The sequence below is a fragment of the Fundulus heteroclitus genome, chromosome 17 (assembly GCF_011125445.2).
Source record: "Fundulus heteroclitus isolate FHET01 chromosome 17, MU-UCD_Fhet_4.1, whole genome shotgun sequence".
Classification (NCBI taxonomy): domain Eukaryota; kingdom Metazoa; phylum Chordata; class Actinopteri; order Cyprinodontiformes; family Fundulidae; genus Fundulus; species Fundulus heteroclitus.
The window spans coordinates 9707395-9734503 of NC_046377.1; the positions used below are offsets into that span (position 1 = coordinate 9707395).

The window sequence follows — 27109 nt, forward strand, 5'->3', positions numbered from 1 at the left end:
GGAACATTGGGCTTTGATGCACTGCATGTTTATAAAATAAAGTATCTTTATACAAACTACATTATTCAAAATTAAATACTTAAAAATATCGTGCATAAACTAGGTGAATATTTCATATATCTATACCTATATAAAATTTAATGAAGAGTGAGAAGATGGGTGTTCCCTTTTCCGAATCGATAAAGGAGCATTGAAAAAAAATCATAGTAGGGAAAAGCCTGAGACTTCTTTGTAAGCATACACGATCTTTGTTTTAAGCCGAGTGACCTCCGAATAAAGCCGAGAGTTGCCGGAGTTTTTGTGACGACACAGCGCCCCGCCCCTTCCCCCGCCTAGGTACGTCCGCTTGTCCTTCCTCCCCTCACCTCACTATACAGTCCCTCTGGCAGTAGGGCGCGCAACACAACACACTGACAGACGCGACTCACAAGGGGCGAAGATGGAGCCCAGAGAAACCGACTTCAATATACTGCTGGCGACCGACTCGTACAAGGTGAGGTATCCGGGATGGGCTCGGAGGGGAGGCCGGGTGGGAGCGAGGTGAGCGCGGGATGAAAATTGATCAAGTCAAGGTGGTTTCATCACCAGACCCAAGGCCATCACGCTGCTCTGTCCAGCCCCGGTGCCCCTCGTCTCACCGCAGGCCAAAATGAGCCAGAGGAGGAGAGCGCTGGTTCCGCCGAGATGGAACCCTACATAGGCAGCATCTCTCTGCGAGGTAGCGGACTCCCACCGTGGAGGGCCGCTGCTTTCAATGAGTCGGTTCCCAGCCGGCTCTGCTGGTCATGGTTGTATTCGGCTAGCTGAATTAGCCGGCTAGCTTACAGGGCGCAAGGGGGGTGTTGAACGAGGGGATTGATATGTATATTTAAAAAAAAAAAAAAAGCTAATATTAGCCACCAGCTAGCAAGTGCTTTTACTAAGTGTCCGGGCGAAGCACACGTGAGCAACGTCGCCCCCTCTCTAATGCAAGATGAAACCTTACCCAGAGAGCAGCCTTTCGAGAAAACAAAACTGAAAGTTACAGGAGAAACGCAGCAGTGAATTTTTTTTCTTTTTTTTTTTTTTTTTTATTGTGCCAGCACGCTTGTACCGTCCGGAGTCCAAAGTCACGTGTTTTATTTACTAAGTGTCCGGGCATCTGCTCTGGAGAAAAAAAAAAAAAAAAAAAAGAAAAGAAAAGAAAAAAAAAATTCCGCTCCAGTTGGCGTCTGAGTGCGGGCTCGTGAACGGCCGAATAAATTGAAAACACCGACTGCTAATGACAAGGTACACAGACCGAAGAGCGCGCGTGATGTTTTATTGCACGTAGCCAAGCGGTTGATGCGACTATGCACGTCGGCCAGGGATGCTGAATGCCAACAATAATAAGTACAAGCCAACTTTACTAACCTCACGAGAAAAAGCTGAGCGTTTGTAAAAAAAATAAAAATAATAATAATAATAAATACAAGATTAATTACAAGAAAATTACTATAACTAATTAGAAGAGTGCAACCATTGCATTGCAAATGCAAGAAGTCACTTTAAACATTCAAACCTGGCTCAGTCTGTGTAGCACATTATTTTAATCCCCACAAATAAAAGCCCGTGTTGGTAGAAATTACACGTTGACTAAGAAAAACACGTCAGCAGGGAGGTGAACTCCCTCTATAAAGAAGGAAGGTGATCATAGAAGGGGGACAAAGGGTCTGTTTATGCATCGTGCTGTGAAAATAGGTATTTGCCGTCTTACAGATTGAATCTCTGGTTGCTTTTCGTCCCGCATTAATGTTTCAGATCTACGAAGCGGGTTTTATTTATCAGACGAATACACTTTTTTTTTTTCTCACTAAATATTAATCACATCCTTGGACCTCTGAGTTAAGTTTCACTAGCCTCAAGCAGCCGAGATTGCTGCCAGAACTGAGGGATTGAAAGGGAAAAAAAAGAAAGAAGCAGCAGCATTTGATCCCAAGCGCGTTGAAAACGGGAAACCTGTAAAAACTGCTGAAGACATTCAAAAGCAATATTTTTTGGTAAAGGTCACGTGTTTTTGGGAAGCATCTAAACCTCAACTGGCGCTTCTAGCTGAAATTATGTAGAAACGGTGGATCTCGATCCAGAGGCTTCTCACGTTTGTTTTTGTTTCCTTGTCAATTTTGCTGTTGCGCCATTGTTTGGAAGAAAATAAAGTATTTTTTTTAAAAAGAGTATGGGTGTTATGAATGGCAGAAACGATAACAGTCGAAGTTCTTGTAAAAAGAGAAAAACTAATGTAGTGTCCAGCTCTCAAAAAGATAATAATGCTTCAGGTACAGGCAAAGGTTGGGCCTGGTTTTGTTTTCTCTTTTTCTTAGTTTCAGTTATGTTTTACATCCAAGTCTTTACTGTAGTTGAAATTCAAGCTATCGCAGACAACCTTGCAGCGCGTTTGCTCTTTTCAAACCTTGCTTTCATAAATCATAATGGCTAGATAACATGATATTTTATTATAGGAGGTTAAACTAATAAAAAGATAGTGTCATGGTTTAATTAGGAAACAAACATTTGGAAACCCATTTGACAGGACTAATGATTGACCATATTCCTCTGCCACATAAACGAATTGGAACATGAAGTGTCTCGCGCAAACAATCAAAGTGAACGTGAATCAAATTAGTTTCAAGTTCTGCTTTATGCTTCATTCGTGCTCAAGGATAAAGGGGTCACCCCTACACATAGCTTCGCCTGTGTGGAAAGGACGCCCTCATTCAGCCAAGGTTAGTCTGATTACGACATCATAGGAAACACATGGTTGGACCGCACTCGCATGTAGAAAGCAGTGGTTCGTTTCAAAACCCTGGTACAGCGGCAGAAATGGGCACAGGCAGGTGGGAGATACTTCCTGAATGTTAAACTAAATGTGATGGTATTTACCGGGTGAAAAAATGTGTAGCATAATAGCATTCTGATAAGTGGTTAAATAATATATCTCCTTGGTTTCTGCAAAGGTCTTAAAAAAATAACTAAAATTTTGATTTAAAATGAAAACACCCAATTTCAGGTCATAAAAAAGTAAATTCTGTCCCCCTAATTATGTTTAATCGAGTTTTAAATGTGTACTTTGCGTTACTTTTTGGATCGTTAGTGTTCTGTGATTTGTAACTACAAGTCCCATGATGCATAGGGGCAATACACCCTGGGGAAATAGTTTATCGCCCACCAGACATGAGGGCTGTCCTGCAAACCTGAAACAAAACCGACTCGTCGAATGTTTAGTCTGTCACAATCTAACGCATCTTGTTATTCAGTGCCAGCTCCTTTCGTCGTGGCAAAGTTTTAGTGTAACAACAATTTTAAGTGTGTGATATACTATAATGTACAGTCATTCAATAAATTAGAATATGTGTTCCAGTGTGGCTCATTTGTCTGACTAAATATTCCGTTTTCATTAAGAGTGAGTGGAAAAATCATCGTAATTAACAGAAATAAAAAGCCTTAAACGTCAGTCTGTGTGTATTTAATCTATAGTACATATCATTTTGGCAAACTATCGGTAAAAAGTAGAGATCGGCCGATACAGGCTGTTTAAGGCCGATGCCCGATCGCCGCTATGTGCTGCCGATTAGGTGATGGAAACGACACAGTGACAACAAATGTTACACAAGGCTCAATTTAAACGAAAAACATTATGAACAAAACAAACAAAGCATATCAACAAGGCAGAGCAAACAATGTGGAACCTTTAAATGCATAACAATGAAAACAAACTTAACATTTAAGTGCTTGTGCACTTTTTAGTAGCAGCATGAGCCCTTTGTAGTGCAGATTACCTTTTGTGAGAATGTTTGTAAGCAGCAATATAGCAAAGGAAAGGACATTAAAATAAATGTCGATCCAGTTATCAAGTAAGTAACGGGTAGGGGAGGGGGGACTGCTGCACTACTTTATCATCCAAACAGCTGTAGTTGAAACTCTATGAATGGCCGTTTCTCTCCCTTTAGAAAGTTGTCGTTAATGCCCCGTGAAATGTTTAGTCGAGTCGTGCAAAAGGTAAACAAGATTAAGCCAAACCCTGGGATTATTTGGGATCAGTCTGAGCTCTTGTACAAAAAAGGAGGACTTATTTGCATTCTTTGTTGTTTCGGGTTAAATCAACTCGTATTTTTGCATATCTGCCAGCAAGAAAAGAGCCAGAGAGACTCGAAGATCACATCAAACCGTTGGTGCAGAATCGCTTTTATTTAATAGTCCGTTACGATAAACTGCCTGAAGCTCTGCGGTAAAGCTCAGTCGTCTGGGTACACACGGCTGGAGGTGTTCACTGTATGAGCAGGTTTGTTTCGTTTCTTATTAAACGCAGCGTCACAGGCTTAAAGCCGTGGGACTGAATCTATATAATGTTCCTGAGATTTATTAATCCAGGGGCAAAACGTGCGTAACTGTGTAATAAACAGTTTCACATGATGGGCTGTGACGGTTGAACGAAGACGCAGGTACCGGCACGTTCAGGTTAAGCTGCCAAATGCAAATCGGTGTCACCCGGAAAGGTTTTTTTTTTTTTTTTCTGTTTTTTCACCCAATAGGATTTCTTTTGAACATCCTTAGGCATAGGGAAAAAAAAGTAGCTTTGGGCAGGATGTTAAAATCTGCTTCTCGCAACGTTTGTTCAACATAGTTGTCGTGGTGGCGTATAGCTGAAAGGTTAAAAAAAAAAAAGTGTATTTTTTTTATTGCAAAATGCCATTTTTCTTGCCCTCTATTAGTTCATGTATTTTGAAACATGTAGACTCAGTGGAAGCGGATGTGATTATGAAATGGTATTGGTCCATTTCGACTGCAAACGCCCCATGTGGGGTTAAGAGTTGAGCCGGTCCGCTTACAAATGTCCGTATGTGAAAGAGAAATGTTGGTGATCTGATCTTCGTGAGAGGGAGAGAGAAAAAAATAGGTTGTATATCGAGTTGGATTCAAAAGTTATTGCTAAATTTTTTTTTGGGGGGGGGGGGGTTGCTCTGACGACATGATTGGGAGAAGGATCTAATAGTTCAAGAGAGGTTGAGAATTGGGCTGGCTCTTTTTTGGGTTGGGCGGGTTCTGCGTTGAGTCCGGTGCTGGAAACCGTCAGATCTGGCAACCCATTGCCATCCTTGGTGAATTAACAAAACAGAAAACAAGTAAAAAGTTGGTTTGAAACAATGAAAACATTTAGTAGAACTACTACTATTATCATTTTTTTATCGTTTGTGTCCGATGCCTTACAAAAGTATACACACCCGTGTCATTTTTCACAGTAAAAGTCTGTTTGAACAGATTTTCACAGCACAAAAATATGAGGTAAGAAGGAAGATTCATGTTTTTTTTTTGTTTGTTTGTTTTTTTATACGTAATGTGAAACGTACTTTGTGCGTTGGTATTCATGCTGAGTCAGTACTTCATAGAATTACAGTGGCTTTACATTTACCAACCGCCTCTCGCCCAATGACCGCTGGAGGTTTTCTCCCCGAGTTTTCCCCGAGTTTAGCTCCATCCATCTTCTCATCACTGCCTCCTTTCCCCTCGGTGAACAAAAATATCCCCGCAGCGCTATGGCTGCACCACGATATAAGCCGGATGTGCTTTGGTGATCTCAAATCATTTTTAAGCCCACCAGAACATCAGGGTGGAAGATGGAGTTGTGCGTCTAGATAAGATGGTCCAGAGGCAGTGCTTGACGTTACCTAAAACTCTGTCGGTCACTGAGGCAGATTCAATCAACCAATTCTGATTGGAGAGGCTTTAAATTGAGCTTTATTGTAAACATGCGGGAGAACATGTGGTAATTATTTTATTTCCATCAATAAATCTGTCATATTTGGTCTAAATGCACTCTGATCTTTAACCTGAAGCGTCTTCTCTCCTCTTAGCTAATCGCTCGCAGGTCATGTCCTGTCTAGTTGGGCAATAAATGGCTAATGTTCATGGATGATGGTGTGTTGTTTGTTTTTTGCTGATAAGCCGGGGTTCTACGCTTTCGTTTTTTAATATGCTGTGTACGGGTAAACATCCTCTCCCTTAGAGGAGAATATGAGCTCACGTGGGCCGGGCCAGTGTCATGTTCAGCGTGGCGGCTCTATTTTGAGTCCTCGAAAGCTCTGAGGAAAGGACAGAGTAAGGTCAAAGAAACTTAGTAGTTCATTGACATTTATCTGCTCTCTGCCTTTCAGACGGGCTTTGGAGCTGCTTCGTTGCTCCGCCACTTCAATGTACCTGTGGTGTGCAAAATGAGGTTTGTTTTATTCTTGAGGGATTGTAAGTCGACTCAAGGACAAAGCTGTGGCTCTGAGTCGCAGGAACCACTATTTCCTGCTCTTAATTACTGAGTTAAACTTTCATTTGTTCACTGGAAACCTGGAGGAGATCTCTCAACTCATTGGAGATTTGATGGATGTCTGGAAATAGCTCAAACTGTTGGCCCCTCTTGTTTTGTTCAGGGTTGCCAGATCTGGCTGACAGTTTTCAAGCCAAACATAAAACCAGCTTAAAAAAAAAATCCCAAATGTCAGCCTCTTTTGAGCTCGTGTTAAAAGTGTAGAATTATTTCACACGTAACAAAGAACACGCCATTAAGCGCTCGACTGCACCAAAAAAATAGAAGAAACGTCTAACATACAATCAGGTCATCATGGCGAACGCAAAAAATGCCACCATAAAATGCCTTTCTCTCTTAGAGTATAGATGAATCTAACATTTCTCTTTCACACATGGCCATGAAACGTTTTGAAGTTGAACTCTTAACCCCCATTAGGAGCGTTTACTCTGGACCAGTCCCATTTCATAAAGACACTTGATTGACTATTAATCATCGATTATGCCACATAATGACAGCTGTTTCTGTCTAAATGTCTTCTGAATATGTCCTAAACCCTGCCAAATGTTGTGAAAGCAGCCTAAACATTTCACAACACGCCCATAGCTTCCCCACCCCACCCTACCCACCCCACCCCAAATGGGCTGAAAGCCGCCCAACCTGGCAACCCTGATGTTGGGAGAGCGTACCCTTCTATCTTCAGTCCCATTGCGGTTTGTTGTTGAAACATGCCCGGATACGTCTCAGACTGTTTACCCGGCTACACGCCGCCGCCGCGTTTGGACGGCGGTTGTTGGTGGAATACGTTTACAGTAGATTAGAAGTTCTTAGTGGAAGCACGCAAAACCCACTCCACGGACAATAGCGCAGTGGGACGGAGAAAGGTTAAAAGTCTGATACCATTGGCTCCGGTTGAGACATTCTTGTAGGGATTTAATTAATATAACTTCACAGATTGATACAGGTTCTGTTTCTTTTTTTATTTTGCTTGTGAAAAAGATGTTAATAGCGCAGTTCCCATTCTAGAAGCCGTAAAATACGACCTTCTGTGTAATCTTCAAGCATTTCGGCATTATTTGAAGATGTTTCATCCATAATGTGGTTTTCGCCGCGACTCAGTATGCATACCTCAGCTAACCCAGAGCCAAAGGCCTTTTTCTCCCAGCGTGTCGATGAATTCCCCGTTCTTTACGGATGAGTATTTACACCCGTCCGAGCAAACATGAGCTCTCCAGCCACGGCTCAGCTGGGAGAACGCGGCGAAAGGACACGGAGGGGTAGCCACAGGAAGGCCACGAGCCGTGTAGTCTGCAGCATGAACTGAGACGACACAGCAGACACGGACCAAGGCGCTCTGAACACTGCGGGACACGGTGGCGGCAGCATCATAGTGTGGCGATCCGTGTTTTTCACCAGGGGGAAAGTTAGCAATCCTGTATTTCGAAGCTTTTAAATGAGCTAACTAAGCAAGTGTGTAAATATTTTTCCAGGTGTCTTCCTGTTTTTTATTTTTTTGCCCTGGCAGTGTTTAAGCAGGTCTGTTACTACTCTCTGACTTTTTTCTAAACTGTGTTGTTGTATTTTTTTCGTTGCTGTGTCGACAGGTAACCCATTACAAACAGTATCCCCCCAACACGAGTAAGGTGTACTCCTACTTCGAGTGCCGCGAGAAGAGGACGGACCCGGGCAAAAGCAGGAAAGTCAAATATGACAAAACCGTCTTTTACGGCCTGCAGTACATCCTTCACAAATACTTAAAAGGTAGGTTCCCTTCTGCTAGCGTTGAAACGTTCCTGCAGCAAAAAGATTAGGCCTCTTTTTGGACCTTTGTCCAAATCTGCTAAGAATCCACCGCTTTGTCTAAAAGAGATTTCCACGGTAAAAGTCCAGACGGCGCTTTCTATTCACCTGAAAAACAAGAAGCCTAACAGATGCCTTACATTGATTAAAGAACTCTAAGCACCCCCCCTCCTGCCCCCCAAAAACAAAGAAAAGCTAGTCAAAAGCAAAGTTGAACAAGGCATCAAGCATATTCTATGCTCTACTTGACTGAAGTTGGTGAAGTCTGACGCTCAGCAGAGACAGAAAGTTGAGAGAACGCGTCGCCCTCCTGTTCTTAAGAGGATTTCATGGTGTGGCAGCAGAGGTGAGGGGGAGAGTGGACAGAGAGAGAGAAAGGGAGACAAAAGCCCAGCTGCTCCCTCGCTGAGGAAGCGCCGGCGAACCTCCGAGAGCCAAACAGGGGGGTTCATCATTTTATACAAAAAGAGAACAATCAGCTTTTTTTTTTTTTTTTTTTAGATGTAACCAACACTAAGCAATTTTATTAGATTACTAACACGAGTATTGGAGTTCATTATTGTGAAATGGAGGGAATATATTACATGTTTTTATTTTTAAGTGTGGCGTAATCAGCTCCACCCAGGGCGATACTGTGTAGAAGCTTTATGTACCGCTGCCCGTCTAGTTTAACCTCGGCCCAATTTTCTTCCAAGATTGCCCTGGTGTTACCTCTGTAAGCCACGTCGACTTCCCCGTTAATATTAAAAAAAGAAAAACGTCCCCGCAGCACCAACGAGATTTTCCCCTTGGGCGTGGTGCGTTCAAGGGGAATAAATGCAAACGTTTCCCGTTTGAGCTCCGTAGTCCCAACAGGAAAAACCACTGGCACCACCAGCGGTCTGAAAGTGGAAGCAACTTGGTAACTTGTTGCAGGGTAAGAAGGCAAACTGACAGAAAAGCTGTCCAGCACATTCAGATGCTGTTCTACTTAATTTTCTAGCTTTTGGTGTAGCAGTAAAAAATTATTACTTGGGGTTTATTCGTTTTCATGTTCTGGCTTTTTTTTTTAAATACATGTTGATTCTCACTACCCATCACAATTTTCCCTACAAGGGAAAGCTTTTGTTTTATATTTTCTGTTATTATTTATGATATTTTATTTGTGCCTTTTCCTTTACCCGTTCTTCTTGGTAGTTTTTAACAAACTGATCAAAGTGGTAATGGTGCATGTAGGTTTTTGGCATGTCTCTGTGTGACAGTGGATGAAAAATGCCCCGTTAGCATGCACAGGAAGCCTCTAATGTAATTAAACATTAGATTAGCAACCTAATGACTTTTGCTGGTTTTTCCGTTTTCTGTAGCTTCCTTCTTCATCGTTCTCTCTCCTTTATTTTCTCCCCAGGAAAAGTAGTGACCCCAGAGAAGATTCAGGAAGCGAAGGAGGTGTACAGGGAACATTTCCAGGATGATGTTTTTAATGAGAAGGGCTGGACTTACATTTTGGAGGTAAGGAGCAGCTATGTGTTGTTGTTGTTTTTTTTTCTGGTGTAGCTCATGGAGGGATATGGCTTAAAACTGTCCTGTGGATTTGGATTTTCACCCTTCATTCCTTCTTACTAGCCCTAAAACTAATTTTTTTCCTTTGACTTGTCCTTCCTCTCTATTAATGTTCCCTCCTACCTTTTCATTCTTTTTTTCCCTTTGGCCTTTTCTTTCCTCTCTCTTTCCCCTCTTCTTTTTCTTGCTCCTTTCTTCCTTTGATCCTTCCTTGCCCTTGTCCTCCCCTTTCTTCCTGTCTCACCCTCTTCTTGCACTGCAAAAATAGAACTAAAAATAAGAAAATTGTTCTTGAAAGTATTTTTCCTTTAATTGAGCAGGTAAATAAGACTATTTGCCAATAGAATAGTATTTTTGCACTTAAAATGGGAACAATTCATCGCCATCATCTTATTTCAAGTGCAGTATATCTAATTATCTTATTTTAGGGGAAAAACTACTCATTACATTGGCAAATAATCTTATTTACCTGCTCAAATCTAGGGCAAATACATTCATTTTAAGAATATGGTACCTATTTTTTTACTTTTCTTTTTGAAGTGTTTCTGCTCGACTCAAACCAACTGTACTCTCATCTATTCTTTTTTTTAAATGTATCAAATTTTAATTAAGCAAAGATGTAGCAAAAGCCAGAAATAGCAACTTAAAAAAATCATCTGGTTCTTAGATGCATTCTCATGTTTTTGGTAAAGCGTTTCAGCACCTTGGACAGAGGAAGCCTATGCATCATCTTTCTGTGATCTTATTCCTTTTTTTTTCAGTCTGCTGTTCTTCTTAACCAAAACTCTTTGCCGTAGTGTCTGTCAACAATCTGTCGCTAACATTTTCTCGAGGCATTTGCGACAGCCGTAAAGAAAGTTGAGTTTGAGGTGAAGCCATAAAAGCATGATTCACAGCAGGTCTTCAAGGCGCATGTTTTTGTTTTTACTGCATCTAAAACATTTGTACTCTTTGTAAATCATCTCTGCAAAGCTAAAGTAATACTGTAAAAAAAAAAAGGAAGTCTCTGAATCTTCTTTGTTCCTTCTTATGTTGTGTTGGCAGAAATACAAAGGACATCTTCCCATTGAGATCAAGGCAGTACCGGAGGGAAGCGTCATTCCTCGAGGCAATGTTTTGTTCACCGTGGAGAGCACAGATCCCGAATGCTACTGGCTAACCAACTGGGTGGAGGTACATTTGCTTATTTTTCTTAAATAACATATTCATGTGTATGTTTTATGTTTCTAACCTATAAGTGGTTGGTTTTGCCTTTTTAGTTTTAAATGCTAGAGCAGGGTTTCCCCCAGAAAACTGGCTAAGCACAGCGGTAGGTCTCGCTGGGGCAGCACACAGTGTTTTTTGTCAAAAACGTTAAAAGTTGACAGGACTTCTGAAAATAGGAGTTTCATTTGTCGTTATAAGACATTTACTATACTTAAACACCAACTGCTGTATGGAGTCTTACAAAAAGTCACTCTTGAAATACTTAACTAAAACAAACATCAATTGTTTGCACTTAAGTTAAAGCCTAATTAAGTGATCAGCCACCAAATCTTAAAACAAGCAACGTATTGCTGGTTTACATTTAAAAGTAAATTCAATTTAATGAATTAATTGCAAACAAGGAACCAACAAACTGATCACTTGGGGGCTAAGCAATAAAAACAGGGAACGCCTTGAAGAGGTATGCTGAGCTGTTGTGTGTTTTGACCTCTTCTACTATTTCTGGCACAGTAACACCACATGTTGGATCACTACATGCAATCCGTCTGGGTGTTTTTTAAAGAACTACCCCAGAGCCACTGGGTTGTCCATCTCAGCAACAGAAGGTGCTTTTATTTTGATGCATTTACTTCTAAACCAACATAAAATTAGCACGTCTAATATTGTTAATATTTTCATGCTTACCATACTCGGTCTTGTACAGCCATCCTCTAAAGGTAGGATCAACTAACTATTTTGGGTTAAATCTGCTACTTCGACGTTCACCATCGCAGCTCGCAGAAGGCTGCTTTGACGACGTGCTAGCATCCATGCTAGCTGGCTGTGCCGCATCTAAACGCGGCTCGGCTAACGCTAACGAAGTCGCCTCGGTGGCTCGGCCCCTTTGGGCCGCAGGTAAACAAACGGGCTCCTCCACTGCTCCTTTGACTGCGGAAAAATAAATTGTCCAACGTCCTTTGAACCTTTCCCTGTTATATGTCGCGTTTTTTTTACAGGTTGTTAGCGTAGACAGGTAGAGACGGTGGTTTTAAAGGTCTGGGTAAGGAATGAGATCCCTGACCTATCACTCCCTATGCAATCACATCTTGACCATAAGGTATCGCTATTGTGCTCTTAACCGTATCACCAAAGATATTCTATGCCATCTTTAGTATCGTGGATACTGGTGTATAAAAAACATATTTGAAATAAAATAAACAACGCTTAAGTTGTGTATATAACACAGGAGGGAAAACCCAGCTAGACTCACATCTAGCTATGAAATGTATTTTGTGTCCTTCGACTAACTCCTTAAACTTGGGAATAGTTGTAAATTTCTCTGCTCATTATATTGTCACTACGACTTCTAGGCACAACAGTACAGTTTAATGGTAACCCAATTAGATTTTTGTTTAGCAAAGACTAACTCTCAATACCCAAATGCGTGCTGTATATGTGGCGAGGCAAAGTTAAAGCCAGCAAGTGTTTCTCTTGGCAGCGCGCCAGATACGACTGACTCAAAAAGCGGTTGGAGCTAATTGTTTCGTTTGCTTCAAAAAGATCTGGTTTAACTTGCCGTCACTTTTTAGGTCAAATATTCCCTGTGCATCACTTCCTTCAGCTCAATCATGAGTCCCTTTATCCCTCGCACTGTATAGGTTTTTTACAGGTTTCCTGTTGAAAGTCTGACCTCTGTTGAAAAGCCTGTAATAAATAATTTCTGAACGTATAACATTTGTCAAAAAGGAGCCGAGAGCTTTGGAAATTTGAGTCTGGAAAACCAAATTAATTCTTGAAGCACTGCTGTGAGCGGCGTACTGGCGACTTGACCTGTGGTCGTGGGTAATATTTAATCTCCCCCCTCTTTTTTTTAACAGCTGTTTTGTGTTTTTTCCCTACTCACAGACATTTATCTCACACCGATGCCTTAAACAGGTTACCACACTCAGAAAGCCGACCCTGGCCTGAAAGCCGAACCCACACACACACGCTGACTGTTGTAGCAGGAATTTAGGGGTAGATGAAAGCGCAGTGACAACACCCATCCACACACTTGCACACCCTGTGACTGCGTTTCCCCGTTTGAATCCACACTTAACCCGCCCATGCTCTGCGACGTCGAGTCATCATTCATGCCTGGTGTAAAATTAGCCCCAGCGGTCATCCTGATGTCCTTGGGTTGCGTCACTGGGTCGCTGCCTCTCGCTCTTTCTCTCCCGTCTGCTGTTTTCTTATCTGTGCCTTCCCTCTGTAACATCTTCCTGTATCTCTTTGTTTCCATTTTTCTTTTAATTTCTCCAAATCTTGCTCATTCCCAGCACCTTCGCCACTCCCTCGTGGAAGATAAGTCACGTGTGTGGCTCAACACAATCTTTTTTTTTTGAGAATGTGATTTCACGTGAGGCTAAAATTAGATTAAGGATACCAGGCCGGGAGACATGTTGCGGTAAAGAATACATTTTTTCTTTTACACACGGCGAATAGCCCTGCAGCCGTGTTTGCGTGGACGCAGGCCTTTCCTCTGGGAGTCACGAGTCCGTACGGCGTTTTATATTTGAGGAGGCATGTGACCTGCTGCCGAGTTATTGGGCAGAAACAAGCTGCACAGTGTTTGCAGGGAAAGTCAAGTGACGCACCAAAACGAACATTTCCAAAGATTAGATTTGGTGACTCTTTGACTTTCGTGGTGCATTTAAAAGTTTTGTTACACTTCCTCGTTTTCGGTCAGACTAAATGTCTGGTCACTGTCATAAACAGCATAAATCCTGCGTTTTCCAGATACGTTTCAGAACCAGCTCAGATCTGAACACGCTTGCGCTACTAGTTCCTCTTTCCAATTAGCCCATGGTTTACAATTCCCATTGTAAAAATCACACCCTGATAATTAGATCTCGGAACACGTGCAAAAGAACCTGATTTACCCGTTCATCTAAAATATGTAGTGTAACCTTTAGCTCAGATGGCAAAAATCCCTTTTTTATCTGATCTAATGTTTTAAAGAGAAAAACTCTTCCTTGAGTGCAAAAGAAAAGGTCATTCTTTTATTCTGAGCACCTTTACATCACTGGGGTCACTTTGGGTGTATAAAGCTTGATTGATTGCTTCAATTAAAGTGTGAATCCTCAGAACTTGTGTAATAATTACAGAAATGACTACAGAAAAGTCTTGCGTTTGGATCTTCAGTCGGAGAAACTTTGTCTCGCCACCAAGCGCAGTCAGGAGGATTGTAGGGAAAAGAAAGACATCTGCACAGCTCCCTTTTGGAAAAACTACAGATGAGAGCGGCATCTTGGGATCCTCAACCTACCATAAGAGCGATTATCTGTAGTAACCCAGTGTATTGGAAGGAATGCCAAAAAATAGTCTTCTGTTTCCTGCTATAATAAATAGAAACATTTGGATCTCCTGGGACTTTCAGTGTGTTTTGGTCAGATAATCTTCTAATAGCTCCTGCTACTTGACCTTTCCTGGGGTCAACGGTAAGAACACTATTGTGGATAAGAAAGGAGCTTCCGACTGCTGTGCTGATTTCGGACAGCCTTGAACTCTGACGTCATTGCGCGACAGAAACGCGCATTGATGACTAGTCAAATCCAGGGTTACTGCCTTCCGAAAAAAAAGAACTACAAAGTGCGTGCTCTTTTCTCTCCGGACATTAACGTTAATTTCTGTGAGGTGGATCTGGGTTTATGTCATGTCTCGCAAAGGATTGTGGGATTTCTTATAGGTCCTTAGCGCCGTTAAGGGACGTGGCAAGGTTCCTATGCAATAGTAGCTATGAAAGGAAGCAAACAGGCTCCTTTTCCTACCTCCTTCCTTACTAACTGCAATAATAATAGTAATAATAATAATATTTGACACGCTTCCGCTTTGGCTGAAGAGTCCTTATCCGAAAGACATTTTCGGATGCTCCCTAAGATTGAACCTCTTGACCTTTTAAACGTTTTAAGTGGGTTTAGAGAGAACCAAAAGATAAATACATGGAGAAAAACACCCGCACAATTTTAGTTGTGGTGAGGATTAGTCTTGCTGTGGGGTCTGCCTTTACCCAAAAGTTCTGGGAACCTTAATTTGTGTTTTCTCCTGATCTCTTTGAAATACCAAAATGTATATTTAAATAAATCTGTTCGGCAAGTCTTCCTCCAAAATAAAAATCCAAAACAACACAGAAATTGTTCCTTTATCACAGAATCAACTTTCTTCCATGTTTTTGTCTCACTCTACAGACCTAAATCTTATATAAAAGCAGTTGGATTCTTTGTCTAATAGTTTTCCCGGAAACATAGGTCTCAGAAAGCTGGTATAGAAAATGTTTTGGTGGTCATGAGTCCATGCCAAAAAAAAAAAAAACAGCTGGCAGCTAGTGTTGTATAGCAGGTTAACGCATGACTCATCTATATTAGAGATTATACAGAATCCACAAGTTTTCCCTGGAAGTCAAATAAATGGACTCCAACGAACCATCTCTTTATTTAAACGCTCTCTCCAACCGCTGTCTGTTTACCACCTGCTCATCAGTAGCTACTTCACTCCCAGAAACAAAGGGTGGACACTTTTTAAAACTGCTTTAATGTTAGACACGAACCAGTCAGTCGGACAGATTGCAATCGACATCGTTTGTCGTGATCCTTGATCATATTCTTTTTACTTTCTATTTATTACATGAACAATAACTACACTCTCATGGATGTTGTTTTGGGTGTATTAAAACCAGACTAATAATGCATGCATATGGTTGAATTTTATGATTAGGTTTGTCTTCTGCAGAACATTTTGGCGTGTTTTATTTGATATGCTCCATAGACTTTGAAAAACTAAATTTACTTCCTTCAGAACAAGAGTCCGACAGTTATTTTTTTTTAAAAGTATTGGTAATATGAGACGCTCACTAGCTATGTTTACATAGACAAAGGTACTTGGCATAAATGGCCGATAAAAAAAAGTGTCAGGTAAACAATGCAATCGGAATATGATGATCGGCTTAAGCTCAATCTGATCAACGTGCACATAAACGCTTGTCAGGCTCAACTTATTCTGAATGTGGCAAGCGCACCCGAGGGCTCATGTGCATCCGACGTAAACGTGACGTATTTCCGCGTTGGCGAGTGGCGGAAATACATCTGGAAGCAAAACTGTCGGGACTCCTGATAAATCTTTCTGAAAAAAAATAAAATAAAAGAACTCAAAATTGTTGCTTACTCAGTAACGTTTGAACCGTAATTAGAGCCTTGGACAAGTCCAGCCTGGGCGTTCAGAAGACAACGAACTGGTTTATCTACTATTGTTGGTGTTTAGCAAAGACGGAAGTGCTTCATCTTCTGTTTGTTTGTTTTTGGGAGGGGGGGGGGGGGGGGGTTAGCACGTCAGAGTGGTTCTCTGAAGAAAGCCAGGTGCATCATTACTTGATTGTGTGCCCATATAAATGGCACAGTCTGATTATTTAATCCAAATACATATTAATCCGATCATGACATTTTTTGCATGTAAACACAGCTACTGTGTGATAATGTATAATATGATTTTAATTTGGGGGAGGGTGTGCACCTAAAATTCATGTCTGGGTTTGCAAGACCAGTAATATTTCAAAAGAGTTATCTCTTTCTGAATGTGGGAGCCGGCTGACCCAGCAGTGCACAGCAGGTGGTGGGGCAAATATACTATACTACTGTAATCATCAAACAGCCACCCAAAGTTCCCCAAAAGCATAAACTGATAATAAATCAGAGCCGTAACATGACACTGTTTAAAAATAAATAAATAAATAAAAAATCATCTCCCTTTGCTGAGATCCCTGGACTAAAACCCAGACAGACACACACACACGCGTTATGGTTCACATTCAGTGTGTGTTTTTCGAAAAATTCTCTGGCAATGTTCTGCACATAAGCCACTTGTTTTCATTTGCAATCACCAGCTCCGGTATTGAAGCATGAAGCATCAAAGGAATGTCTTTTTCTCACAGATGGCTTTGTGTGAAACGGCTTTCTGCTTTCATCCCCCGATGAACCTGTTAGTTTTAGGCTTTGGTTCCAGTAAGAGCTGGAAAACCAGCCCGTCACTGGGCTGTTGTGAAACTTGTGGAAGCTCTAGTTAACGAAAGACTAAAAAGAAAATGACTTTGCTTTGTTAACGACCTGGCGTATTTTTCTTCTAGTAGATGTGAGAAATGAGAAGAAGCGATTCTTGCAAATGAAACATTTTCACAGCTGTAATCTTGAAAAAGATAGAAATCTATTGACTGATTCCATTTTCCCCCCCTTCTATCAGACCATCCTTGTTCAGATCTGGTACCCGATTACAGTGGCGACCAACTCCAGAGAGCAGAAGAAGATCCTTGCCAAGTACCTGATGGAGACCTCTGGGAACCTGGATAAACTAGAGTATAAACTACACGACTTTGGCTACAGGGGTGTGTCCTCACAAGAGGTATGAAAACGATTAAGGAACCAATGATGTGAGATTTTAACACGTATAGGTAGAAATACACTTTGTGGCTTGCTTAGTCCTTTTGTTTATTTTTTATTATACTATATACCCAACTTTTTTTCCACCTTTTTTTTACAATCCATCCTGAAATTCCTGAAATAATATGCAGGACTGAAAGAAGAAATTGCCATGTGCAGATGTATCCAACCCCCTTTGCTATGAAGCCCCTAAAAAGTTGTTTTTACCTTCAAAAGTCACATAACTAGTGAAATGAAGTCCACCTGTGTCGTCCCTTAATCAGGGGCAGTGCTGAAACCAGAAGTGACGTTGAACGAGCTGCGGAGCTCCCTAGTAGAGACAGGAGGATCTGTCCAGAGAACCACAATAAGCCGTACACGGCAGAGAGCTGGGCTTTATGGAAGAGTGGGCAGAAAAAAAAAGCCTTTACTTGCTAAATACAGGGATGTCCTTGAGCAGAACCCATCAGTCTGCCTGGGATTTGAGACCAGGATGGATGCTCACCACAGCAAGACAAAGACCCGAAGCACGCTGCTAGAGCAGCTTTTGAGTGGTTCGAAGGGGAAATATTTGAATGTGCTGAACCTTTAAGGTCAAAGCTAGGCTTGAAACCGACTTCTTGTTTTGTTTAATAGTTTGTCTTTTTGAATTGGGTACTGTGTTAGGGAAAATGCTTAACTATCGCTTGTCATTTACAGACTGCTGGCATTGGAGCCTCGGCCCATTTGGTGAACTTCAAGGGCACGGACACAGTCGCTGGGATCGGAGTCATTAAGAAGTACTACGGCACCAAGGACCCAGTGCCAGGCTTTTCAGTACCTGCTGCTGAGCACAGGTAAACAAACGCTTCGCTAAGGGTTTTTTTTTTTTATTTATAGACGCAACAAACAAAATTTCATTATTGTAGATAGAAAGAACTAAAAAAAACAAAACAATAGTGACGTGAAGAACTAAAGGTATCTTTTTAGGTGGAACATGGTATGACGTCACACACCGTCTCTCAGTGTTGCTCTCCAGCCTCTTATTTCCATAGCCGGGCCAGCCGCACATGCCTGTAGGTCCATGCTTGTCACCTAATGCCTACCCTGAAGCGGCATAATAGATTGGTTTGTTGGCGAATTGGGCCCAAACTGCATCAGCTTTGGTATTTAAAGAGTGTGAAAAAGAAAAAAAATTTATTTGGTTAAAAAATGTGATCGTGATGGTAAACATCTGTTATGCTAAAGTTGGATGCCATGTCCACATTTGCTAACATGCTAATATTAGCTAACAAGTTACCGTGCTAATGACATCTCGGCAAACGGTAATTAACACTGCTTTGCTAACAGGAGCTATGTTAACTTAAAATACCATGCTAGCATTAGGTAGGACATTACTAACATGTACGTTAACAGTAATGGAGACAGTTTGCTAGGCTAACAGCACACGCTAGCATTAGCTTAAATAGTATGTACTTCATCCTATGATGTAGCTTTTTCTAACATGTTTGCTAAACATTAGTGTGACAAGCAGCAAAAGATAACCGTTTATGTAGAACATGCCCGTCCAGCTGTCCGCCCAAGTTCTTTTTTTTTTTTTTTCTTTTTTCCCCCAGTGTCCTGTCTAGCAATGTGGCAATAAAAATTGATATCTTAATGCCAAATAGAGCTCGACAGATTTTACTTTCACAAGTGGAGCAAACAGCTTTCGCCATAATACTCCGCTTGATTTGTGCGTGTGAATAGCTTTATTGTGATTCCTGCAGGGAGAATTTCAAATTATATAGACACTACAATGGGAAAGTAGGAGAGTAAAAGAAAAACAAGAAGAGGAAAAAAAAAAGAGAAAGAAGAGGTGAAAGAAAGAAGAGATAAAAGGAAGAGAATGATAAAACTTCCTCTGTCTGCTCCATCACCTGGAAAGAGACACAAAAAGAACAGCACAACCAACAGACATAAAGCAACAGATACAATCGTGTAACACCTTGATACCATTGCTAGATCATATGTATTATTATTTAAGCTGACATGTGTAATGTGATACCTAAAAAAAAAAAAGGTAAAAGAAAGTAAATAAATTATAGCCTTTCTGTATATAAGTGAACATTTAATACCTGGGACCCAGCACCTGTGGGAGATTGTGAGAGTGCACTAGTTTAGGTGAAAATTATCCAGAAGGAAATGGCTTGATAGTGATTGTGGAGAACCGAAGACCCACCTTCCCCGAGCACAGAGGCAGGGGTCAGGGAACCCATAACCCCGGACTCCCAAAGGGGCCCCCAAAGCAGTGCGCCCGAGAGGGGCCTTCACAGGAAATGTACAACCCCCCCCTGAGGAAAGAGGAGAGACGACCCCGAGGAAATCCCCCAGCCACCGCAATGCCGACGCCCCCAAGAGCCGCGGGGACGAGCCCGTGGGCTCCGCCGGCAGCCGGCCCCGCTGAAGTGGTCCTGGCCATGGGCCCTGGGGGCCAGAGGCCCCGGGGGCGCCCCGCCCCCGCGGCAGGGGCCCCGGCCGCCCCCCGGGGGGCCAGGCCCCGCGAAGCCACCGCCGGGAATGGGCCGGCGCCCACCCGGGAACCCGCCCCAAACCCGAGGACCGTCAACGCGCCAGAGGGTCAAGGCGCCCGCCAACGCAGCGGAGGAGGGCAGGAGCCCAAGTTCTTAATTCTGCTTCCAAGAGACTTCTGAGATTTGCAGAAAGTTAAATCATCAGACTTTGCCTCTTGAGGGTTATTATTTCTTGCACACGCTGTTAATTACAAGCATAGGCACCGTGCTATCTTTATGTAATCATAGAAGTACAGAGTCGACACTCGTCTGCGGTGATCCAGGTAAATCCAGTAATGATCATGCTGGGCAAAAGCTGGGTCTAAAATCCAACTTTCTCAACTTCAAAATAAATGAGTTTTCAAGAGATGATCTGCAAAATGCTTTCTATGCCAACATTGTTGCTTTGGGAAGCTTACTTCCCAGAAATAAAATTAACTCCCCATGCCTGAAGACGATGCTAATTTAGTTAGTTTCCCTCACACACTTATTATCCTGTTCCTCAGATTAATTTATGTAGCGTGGCTTTGATTGGAAGTTCTGACTTGTTGCTACCCTGCCACACATCTCGTGCATCGCTGAGGCCGTTTTATGGCCTCATTACACGCGGATGCTCATTCCTCCTTGGGTTTTACTGTCATGCACGCTCAGCGGCTTCTTAACCCTCCACCAGGACAGTAGCAAAGACGCCTTTTTGTTGCCTTGCTGTATTCTGGCACGTCTGCTTGGGTTGCCATAGCAGTTGCTGCGTATTGCCTCTGTCATAAAATCAGTTTCATTTCTTCCTCACTGGGAGCAGCTGCTGGGAAATTCCACTTTGAATTGTGTATGGAAACTGAAAGTAAGGAGAAAAGGGAGAGGTTACCAACCAAGTGTCTTCCATATATATATATATATATATATATATATATATATATATATATATATATATATATATATATATATATATATATATATATATATATATATATATATATATAGTTGGATTTTTTTTTTTTATATATATATATTGGTTGAACTCTATCGTTTTGTCTATTCAGTGGTGTGACCCAGGGAGTGTTTTGTTAGCAGTAACACGTAATTACCTTTTGGCAACAGGGTGTCTGCCTGAAACAACCTAGATAACATCTCAAAGGTCAGTTCTTGTCTCCAACAAATGGTGCACACTGCCCTCTTCTGGGAAGCCTGTGGAAGTGTCCCGTTATCAATGTCATGTGACTCTAGTTTCCAGGAGCATTTTAGCTCGGGCTGCCCTTGTTTTGGCGCCTGTTGCTGCAGCTTTTTATAAACTTCAGTGCGTGAAATGAAGGTTTCTCAACAAATCCTTCCTGCTCTTGAATTTTCTAGTCACCCAATCTATAAGGCCTACATTGCGCTTAAGCCTTTTTTAATAATGTCATGTTACAGCCACATTCTACAGTGTATGTTGTTATTGTTGCAGAAATTATCAGCTCGTATTCGGGAAGAGATTGAAGAGTTTTTTTTTTTTTTATAAAAAATTGCATTAAAAATATGCCTCTTTTTTAATAACTCCTTTCAAGTTTTGCTATAGATCTAGAAAAACCAAAAACCCAAAAACAACATTGACGTTTGTGGTTGCAACCTGACGTAATACACAAATAAACGCCTTTGCAAGCGCCTTGCGTATGACACTGGCTAACAAGAAAAGCTTTAAATGCTGACCGTTCTCCAATTGTCTCCGCAGCACCATAACAGCATGGGGGAAGGACCACGAGAAGGATGCCTTTGAGCACATTATCAAGCAGTTTCCCAACGTGCCTGTGTCCATCGTCAGCGACAGCTACGACATCTACAACGCCTGTGAGAAGATTTGGGGGGAGGACCTACGAGCGCTGATAGAAACCCGCAGCGCAGATGCCCCGCTGGTCGTTCGACCAGACTCAGGGAACCCTCTTGATACAGTTTTGAAGGTCTGTCCACATTCATGCAATTATAATCTGGTCAAAGCCAGCAAACCTTCCCCCCCAATGTGTCTTCTGAACTGTCTCTTTAACACTGGCAGGTTTTGGAGATCCTGGGTAAGAAGTTTCCTCCAAGTGAGAACTCCAAAGGTTTTAAAGTTCTGCCTCCGTACATCAGAGTCATCCAAGGAGACGGAGTTGACATCAACACACTGCAAGAGGTAGGAATGCGTGGTTATAGTACCATCTATGTGTTCAAGGTTTGAGCAATACGTTTATGCTGTGGGTGTGTTTCGACAGATAGTGGAGGGCATGAAAGAACACCATTGGTCCATCGAGAACATCGCCTTTGGATCCGGAGGGGCATTGCTGCAAAAGCTGACCAGAGATCTGCTCAACTGCTCGTTCAAATGCAGCTATGTGGTGACTAACGGCCTGGGGGTGAGTCGGTACCTGCTGCTGAATAAACGGCTCTATAACCACTGAATCTTCATTGCTAAATTGAGATATTCATTGTTTTGTTTTTTATGTCTCAGGTGAACGTGTTCAAGGATCCAGTGGCAGACCCCAACAAGAGATCAAAGAAAGGCCGCCTGTCTTTGCACCGGACGCCGAGCGGAGACTTTGTCACTTTGGAGGAGGGCAAAGGAGATCTGGAGGAGTATGGGGTGGTGAGTCAAACACTTTGGTACTCTCACTGTGTGCCTTTCAAAAATATTCATACTCCTTGAAGTTCTTAACGTCTCGTCTAGGGATGCAAACAAACAATCGACTTACAATTAATTGTCGATTTAATGGTTGATTAGATTAAACTATGTTCAATCCGAATAAGTCCTAATGTCCACTTAAACAGACTGTCTTTCAGTGTTGTAGTATGGCTGGCATCCACAAGAGGGCGTTTTCGCTGTTTGATGACAACAAGGATGGAAAATGCTCTTTATGCAGTTCTGCTTTTAAATAGAAACTTGTCAAGCTCTTTGTCAGCTTTACTGTAATTAAGAGAGCTAAAATTAAGTATTTTTGTAATGAATTATGTGTTTTGCGCTTAACCAGTAAGATGTGGTCACGGTATTAAAAATGGTATAAAGTATCTTTCTTTGCATTGGTATCGAGTTTGAAATTTTAGTATTGCGACATCCATGTGTGTAATCTAATCTCAGTATGAATCCAGCTTTTCTGTGAAGGCCCCTGAGGTTTGTTGGAGAACAAACAGCATCGTAAAGACCAGGCCAGAGAGAACGCTGAGGAGGTGTTTGAAGCAGTGTGAGGTTATAAAACAGTATCCGAGGCTTTAAACGTCTCTGAGAGCGGCGCTCAGTCCATCATCGTGTACTTTTATCAGGATGGCCCAGAGGTTTTTGGTATTTCTCGAGGAGCTGCTGTGATCCACGCATATTCAAAAAATGTTTTTAAATGGTTCAGTCAAGGTCCTTAAATCAAAATGAGAAGTTGTAGCATATCCTAAAAATGACTCTTCACAGACGCCATCCATCTGAATCTGACTGACCTTGAGCTATTTTGGAAAGCGGTATAGCCAGAAAGTTCAGTCTGCTGATGAGTAAAGCTGATGGAGACACACTGGAAAAGACGTGCAGCTTATATATAAAATAAGAACTATATACTATTATCATTTCAAGGGGAATTAATATTTTTATAAGGCACTGTGCTGCCTATTCTCATGCTGCAGAGCCTTAGCTCAGTCATTGTTTCTTTTGTCACCTTTACCTCTCATTTTTGACCCCCTACTTGTTTCTTCGTTCTTTTTCAGGACCTGTTGCACACAGTGTTTCAGAACGGGAAGGTTGTGAAGAACTACACATTCGATGAAGTCAGAGACAATGCCAAGCTCAAAGAAAGCGAGATTGCGGAGCTGCTGCACTGAGTGCAGTCTTCCTGGACCCCCACCATACTTGGTTAATCCCATAAAAAAAAAATTATATATATAAAAAAAAAAAAAAGCCTAAAGAAGTTCCTCCCTACAGATCTTCATCTTTGTACCTCCAGTTCCACCCTCATAAATGGATTCATTTGCACTGCTAATATTAACCATTCTCTCCCAAATCCTGAGAACCTCAACAAATGTTCCTACATATAAAACCCCCTGAAGATTTCAAAAATTGTTTACTTAATTTTGAAATACAGAGGGATAAACGAGATAAAATGGCTTTCAAAGATTAATACCCCCCCTCTCCAAAAACAAAAGCGAAGTACATCTATGCGAGGTATAAGCATACATAAAGTAAAACGTTGAAACCAGCCGGCTCAGTGTGTTGCTGCTTCAGTTCGAGTTTCAGCGTGTTGCACTAACGGGCCAGAATATTTCCCAGCTCGCCGATGGGCGGCGTCTCCCTGCCGACACTCAAAGCGAGGCAGATTGTGACAGAGATGAATCGCCAGACACTCAGCAGTGACATTTCTTTGTGTCTTTCTGTACAAAACTGCTTAGAAGGAAAAAAATAGAAAAGAAAACCCTCAAGTTTTAATTGGCGCCACTTTGTCTTTTATGTGAAGGAAGAACTGGTATAAACTGCTGTGCACTGATAACACTGAGATACGTTGCTCCACCTTGAATCCTAAGCCCTTTAAGTGTAATTATATATAGTAATGTCACATTCCCCACCCCCCCCCCCCCCCCTCCACAAATTTCTTGCTTTTAATTGGTAATTACAGCCACGCCGATAGTATGTACGCTGCCAATACGAATGCATCGCTGAAGGTGTAGAAACGATCATCTCTGTGTCGTTATGTTGCCCATAGTGCGTTCTTATCATGAAGATCCGAAAACTGTCTCCAATGAAAATAATGTCTCCATTCAGGATGCTTGCGGTTGGTGCGTATGGATGCTAAATTGAGTAATTCGATATAAGGACTTCTTTAGATCTTCATGATGGTTGGCGCACAGCCTTTTGTGTAAGATGATGTTAAAGAAAAAAAAAAAAAAACATAAAAAAAAATTGCATCTCAAAGGTCTTCTTCACTGGTATGAAGATGACGACGTTGTGTTCATGAATGATTCTAATCGTGTGGTTCCCCGGGCTGAAACGGATGTTAAATGTTTGTCCTGGTGTGTGTATTCGTGAGTGTGTGTGTGTATACAGGTATTTTCTTCCTTTTTAAAACAATTGTGTAGTATTCCTTTTATGCAAACGCGATTATGGGTGGAAGGATTAGAGACGACTCAAAAAGGTTTGCCGGCCTTGAGTCTGTAGGGTGGGGGGCGGGAGGGTAGTGGTGGTGTTGTGATGGCGAGGGCACGGGGGGTGTGGTCTTTTTGTAGTTGTAGAGACGAGCAGGTCAGCAAACCTCCAGTATCACTGCCTTAAGTCCGTCGACTCGAACGCCCATTTATCCATCGGCTCGGTTCACTTTCCAGCTGTCCTGAGCCGCTTTATCCGAGTCGACCATGCTTCCAGGCGCCGATGGGGCTCCCTTGGCTTTCTTGACCTGCTTCCTCAGGCTTGGACTTTTTACTTCTGAAGAGTTGCAGGGGATTTCGGATGAGTTCAGAGCTGGCGACATCACAGGGAACGTAATATTGGAGTGGGTGGTTTTGCAGACTGAGCAGCTGGTAGTGACCTTTGGAGATGCACCCGTCTCTGGTTTGGTGGAGCTTTGACCCGCCGATGTTGATTTTAGCCAATCCTGATGGACAAGTCACTACAAAAAGAAGGTGCAATTAGTGTTTTAAAGCAGACTACACTTTTTAGAGTTGATATTGTATGCCCTGTCTTCTGGTTAGCGCAGTTAGCTTCTAAACAAGCTACTCAAAGAGCCGTTTCCTTGTGTAATCCCTAAAGGATGTGGTTTCATAACTTAACTCTGCAATTCCCCCTTCCCAAAAAGGCCGTCATGATCTCCAAATCCAGTATCTTCCACCAAAGACAAGTTTTAAAGTAAACTGGTAAAACGAGGCAAATTTGTTGTGCTCTTATTTAGCATATGTGAAGGCATCTCGTCACCAAAATGGGAAAAAAAAAAATCTTACAACTCTGCTTCTAGTGACTTAAGAGACAACTGAGTAATGCATCTTCATTCAGTAACAGCATCCACACCAAAGAGTGTTGTTACCTAGCCCTGGCAGCGCTTTGGTACGGTGGATTTGCTCATCGGAAATTATTAGGTTTTACCCGTTTAGGGTCAAGCTAAAAAAAAAATATTTTTTTTAGGTGCATCCCTGATGCTTCTTTTAATAGTAGTAGGCAAATATTAACATTCTCACTAAGAGGGTTGTTGTTTAAACTTTTTCTAAACGTGATTCAGCCCGTCTCCCCAGCCGCCCCAGCTCCTAGTCGGTTTAGTTGAAACTTGAAACTCCAAGAAACTGCTTCACTTTTCGCCGCCCTGCTTATTTTTGCTTCGCTGTCGCAGTTATATTTGCCTCTTCTTTTCTCTTTTTCTTTTTGGGGTTTCCTGCTTTTCTGAAAAAGACCTGTGATGTCTCCAGCTCCTATTCACGCTGCTGAAACACAGAAAAGCCGGTGAAGACCACAGCTTTCTGACCTGCTTTTCTTTTTTTTAACCATCTGTTGTTGTTGCTGCTGCTCTTCTGTCACAGTTATTCGGTTTTAATGACAGTAGTTGTTTTCTTTCTTTCCTAATATGAGGTGCATTCAGTAAAATATTATTTTACTATTTTGATACTGTCTCAGTTCTTACCTCAGAATGAATATTATTTTGTATGACTAGGGAGAAAAAAAATATCACAGTAAATATCCTTATTTACAACCAATGCGGCCATACTGCCTTCTCACTTGTACATAGAACAGGGGGGTGCAACTGAAAGCAGAGAGGGAAGGTTAGGTGGATGACCACACTAGATACTATTATTTTTGTGGGAAAGACCATTTTTGTACCAACAGAAGAATATCCAAATAGCCTTTTAGTTTCTGCGTGAGTGTAGTCCTGTGTGAATGCCGTGTTGTGTAATGGATGGAACAAAAAAAAACAAAACAAAAAAAAAAGTGATTGTGAATACTTTGGTTTTCTTTATGTTGTTTCAATCGTATGTATATGTTGTTCCAAATGTCTTTTTGTTTTTTTTTCCCAACACAACTGAGATTTTAACTAACATAACTTGCTATATTGTCAACAATACACTGATTAAAAAAAAATGCCACCCCTCTCAGTTTGAAATGCTCCTTTCTCTGTATGCGCCACTGTTCAGGATTTGCGCTCATGTCGGCTAAAACAATCACCACTTGGGGCTGAGTAATTCAAACAATCTGCGGGGAGTACGCTTTAAAAGCATAAAACTGCAACTTTTCTGTCCTAGGGCTGGACCATTATTATATATCAATATATATCGATCAATGGATGTATATTAATGATAGAAAAAAAAAGAATCAATAAAAAGTTAATAGAATAACAGTTTTTCTTCATTTT

The 27109-nt window shown here is 41.7% G+C and overlaps 1 protein-coding gene across 1 annotated transcript; it reads left to right on the plus strand.

The window, feature by feature from the left end:
* Positions 1-333: 333 nt before the first annotated feature.
* On the plus strand, positions 334-26852 carry nampt1 (nicotinamide phosphoribosyltransferase 1). The gene is made up of 11 exons (XM_012870510.3): positions 334-493; positions 7915-8071; positions 9495-9598; positions 10694-10822; positions 17102-17260; positions 17977-18113; positions 21511-21736; positions 21829-21948; positions 22028-22168; positions 22264-22398; positions 23496-26852. The coding sequence occupies exons 1-11, from the start codon at positions 440-442 to the stop codon at positions 23607-23609; spliced, it is 1476 nt and encodes a 491-aa protein (XP_012725964.2). The 5' UTR covers positions 334-439; the 3' UTR covers positions 23610-26852.
* Positions 26853-27109: the final 257 nt, after the last annotated feature.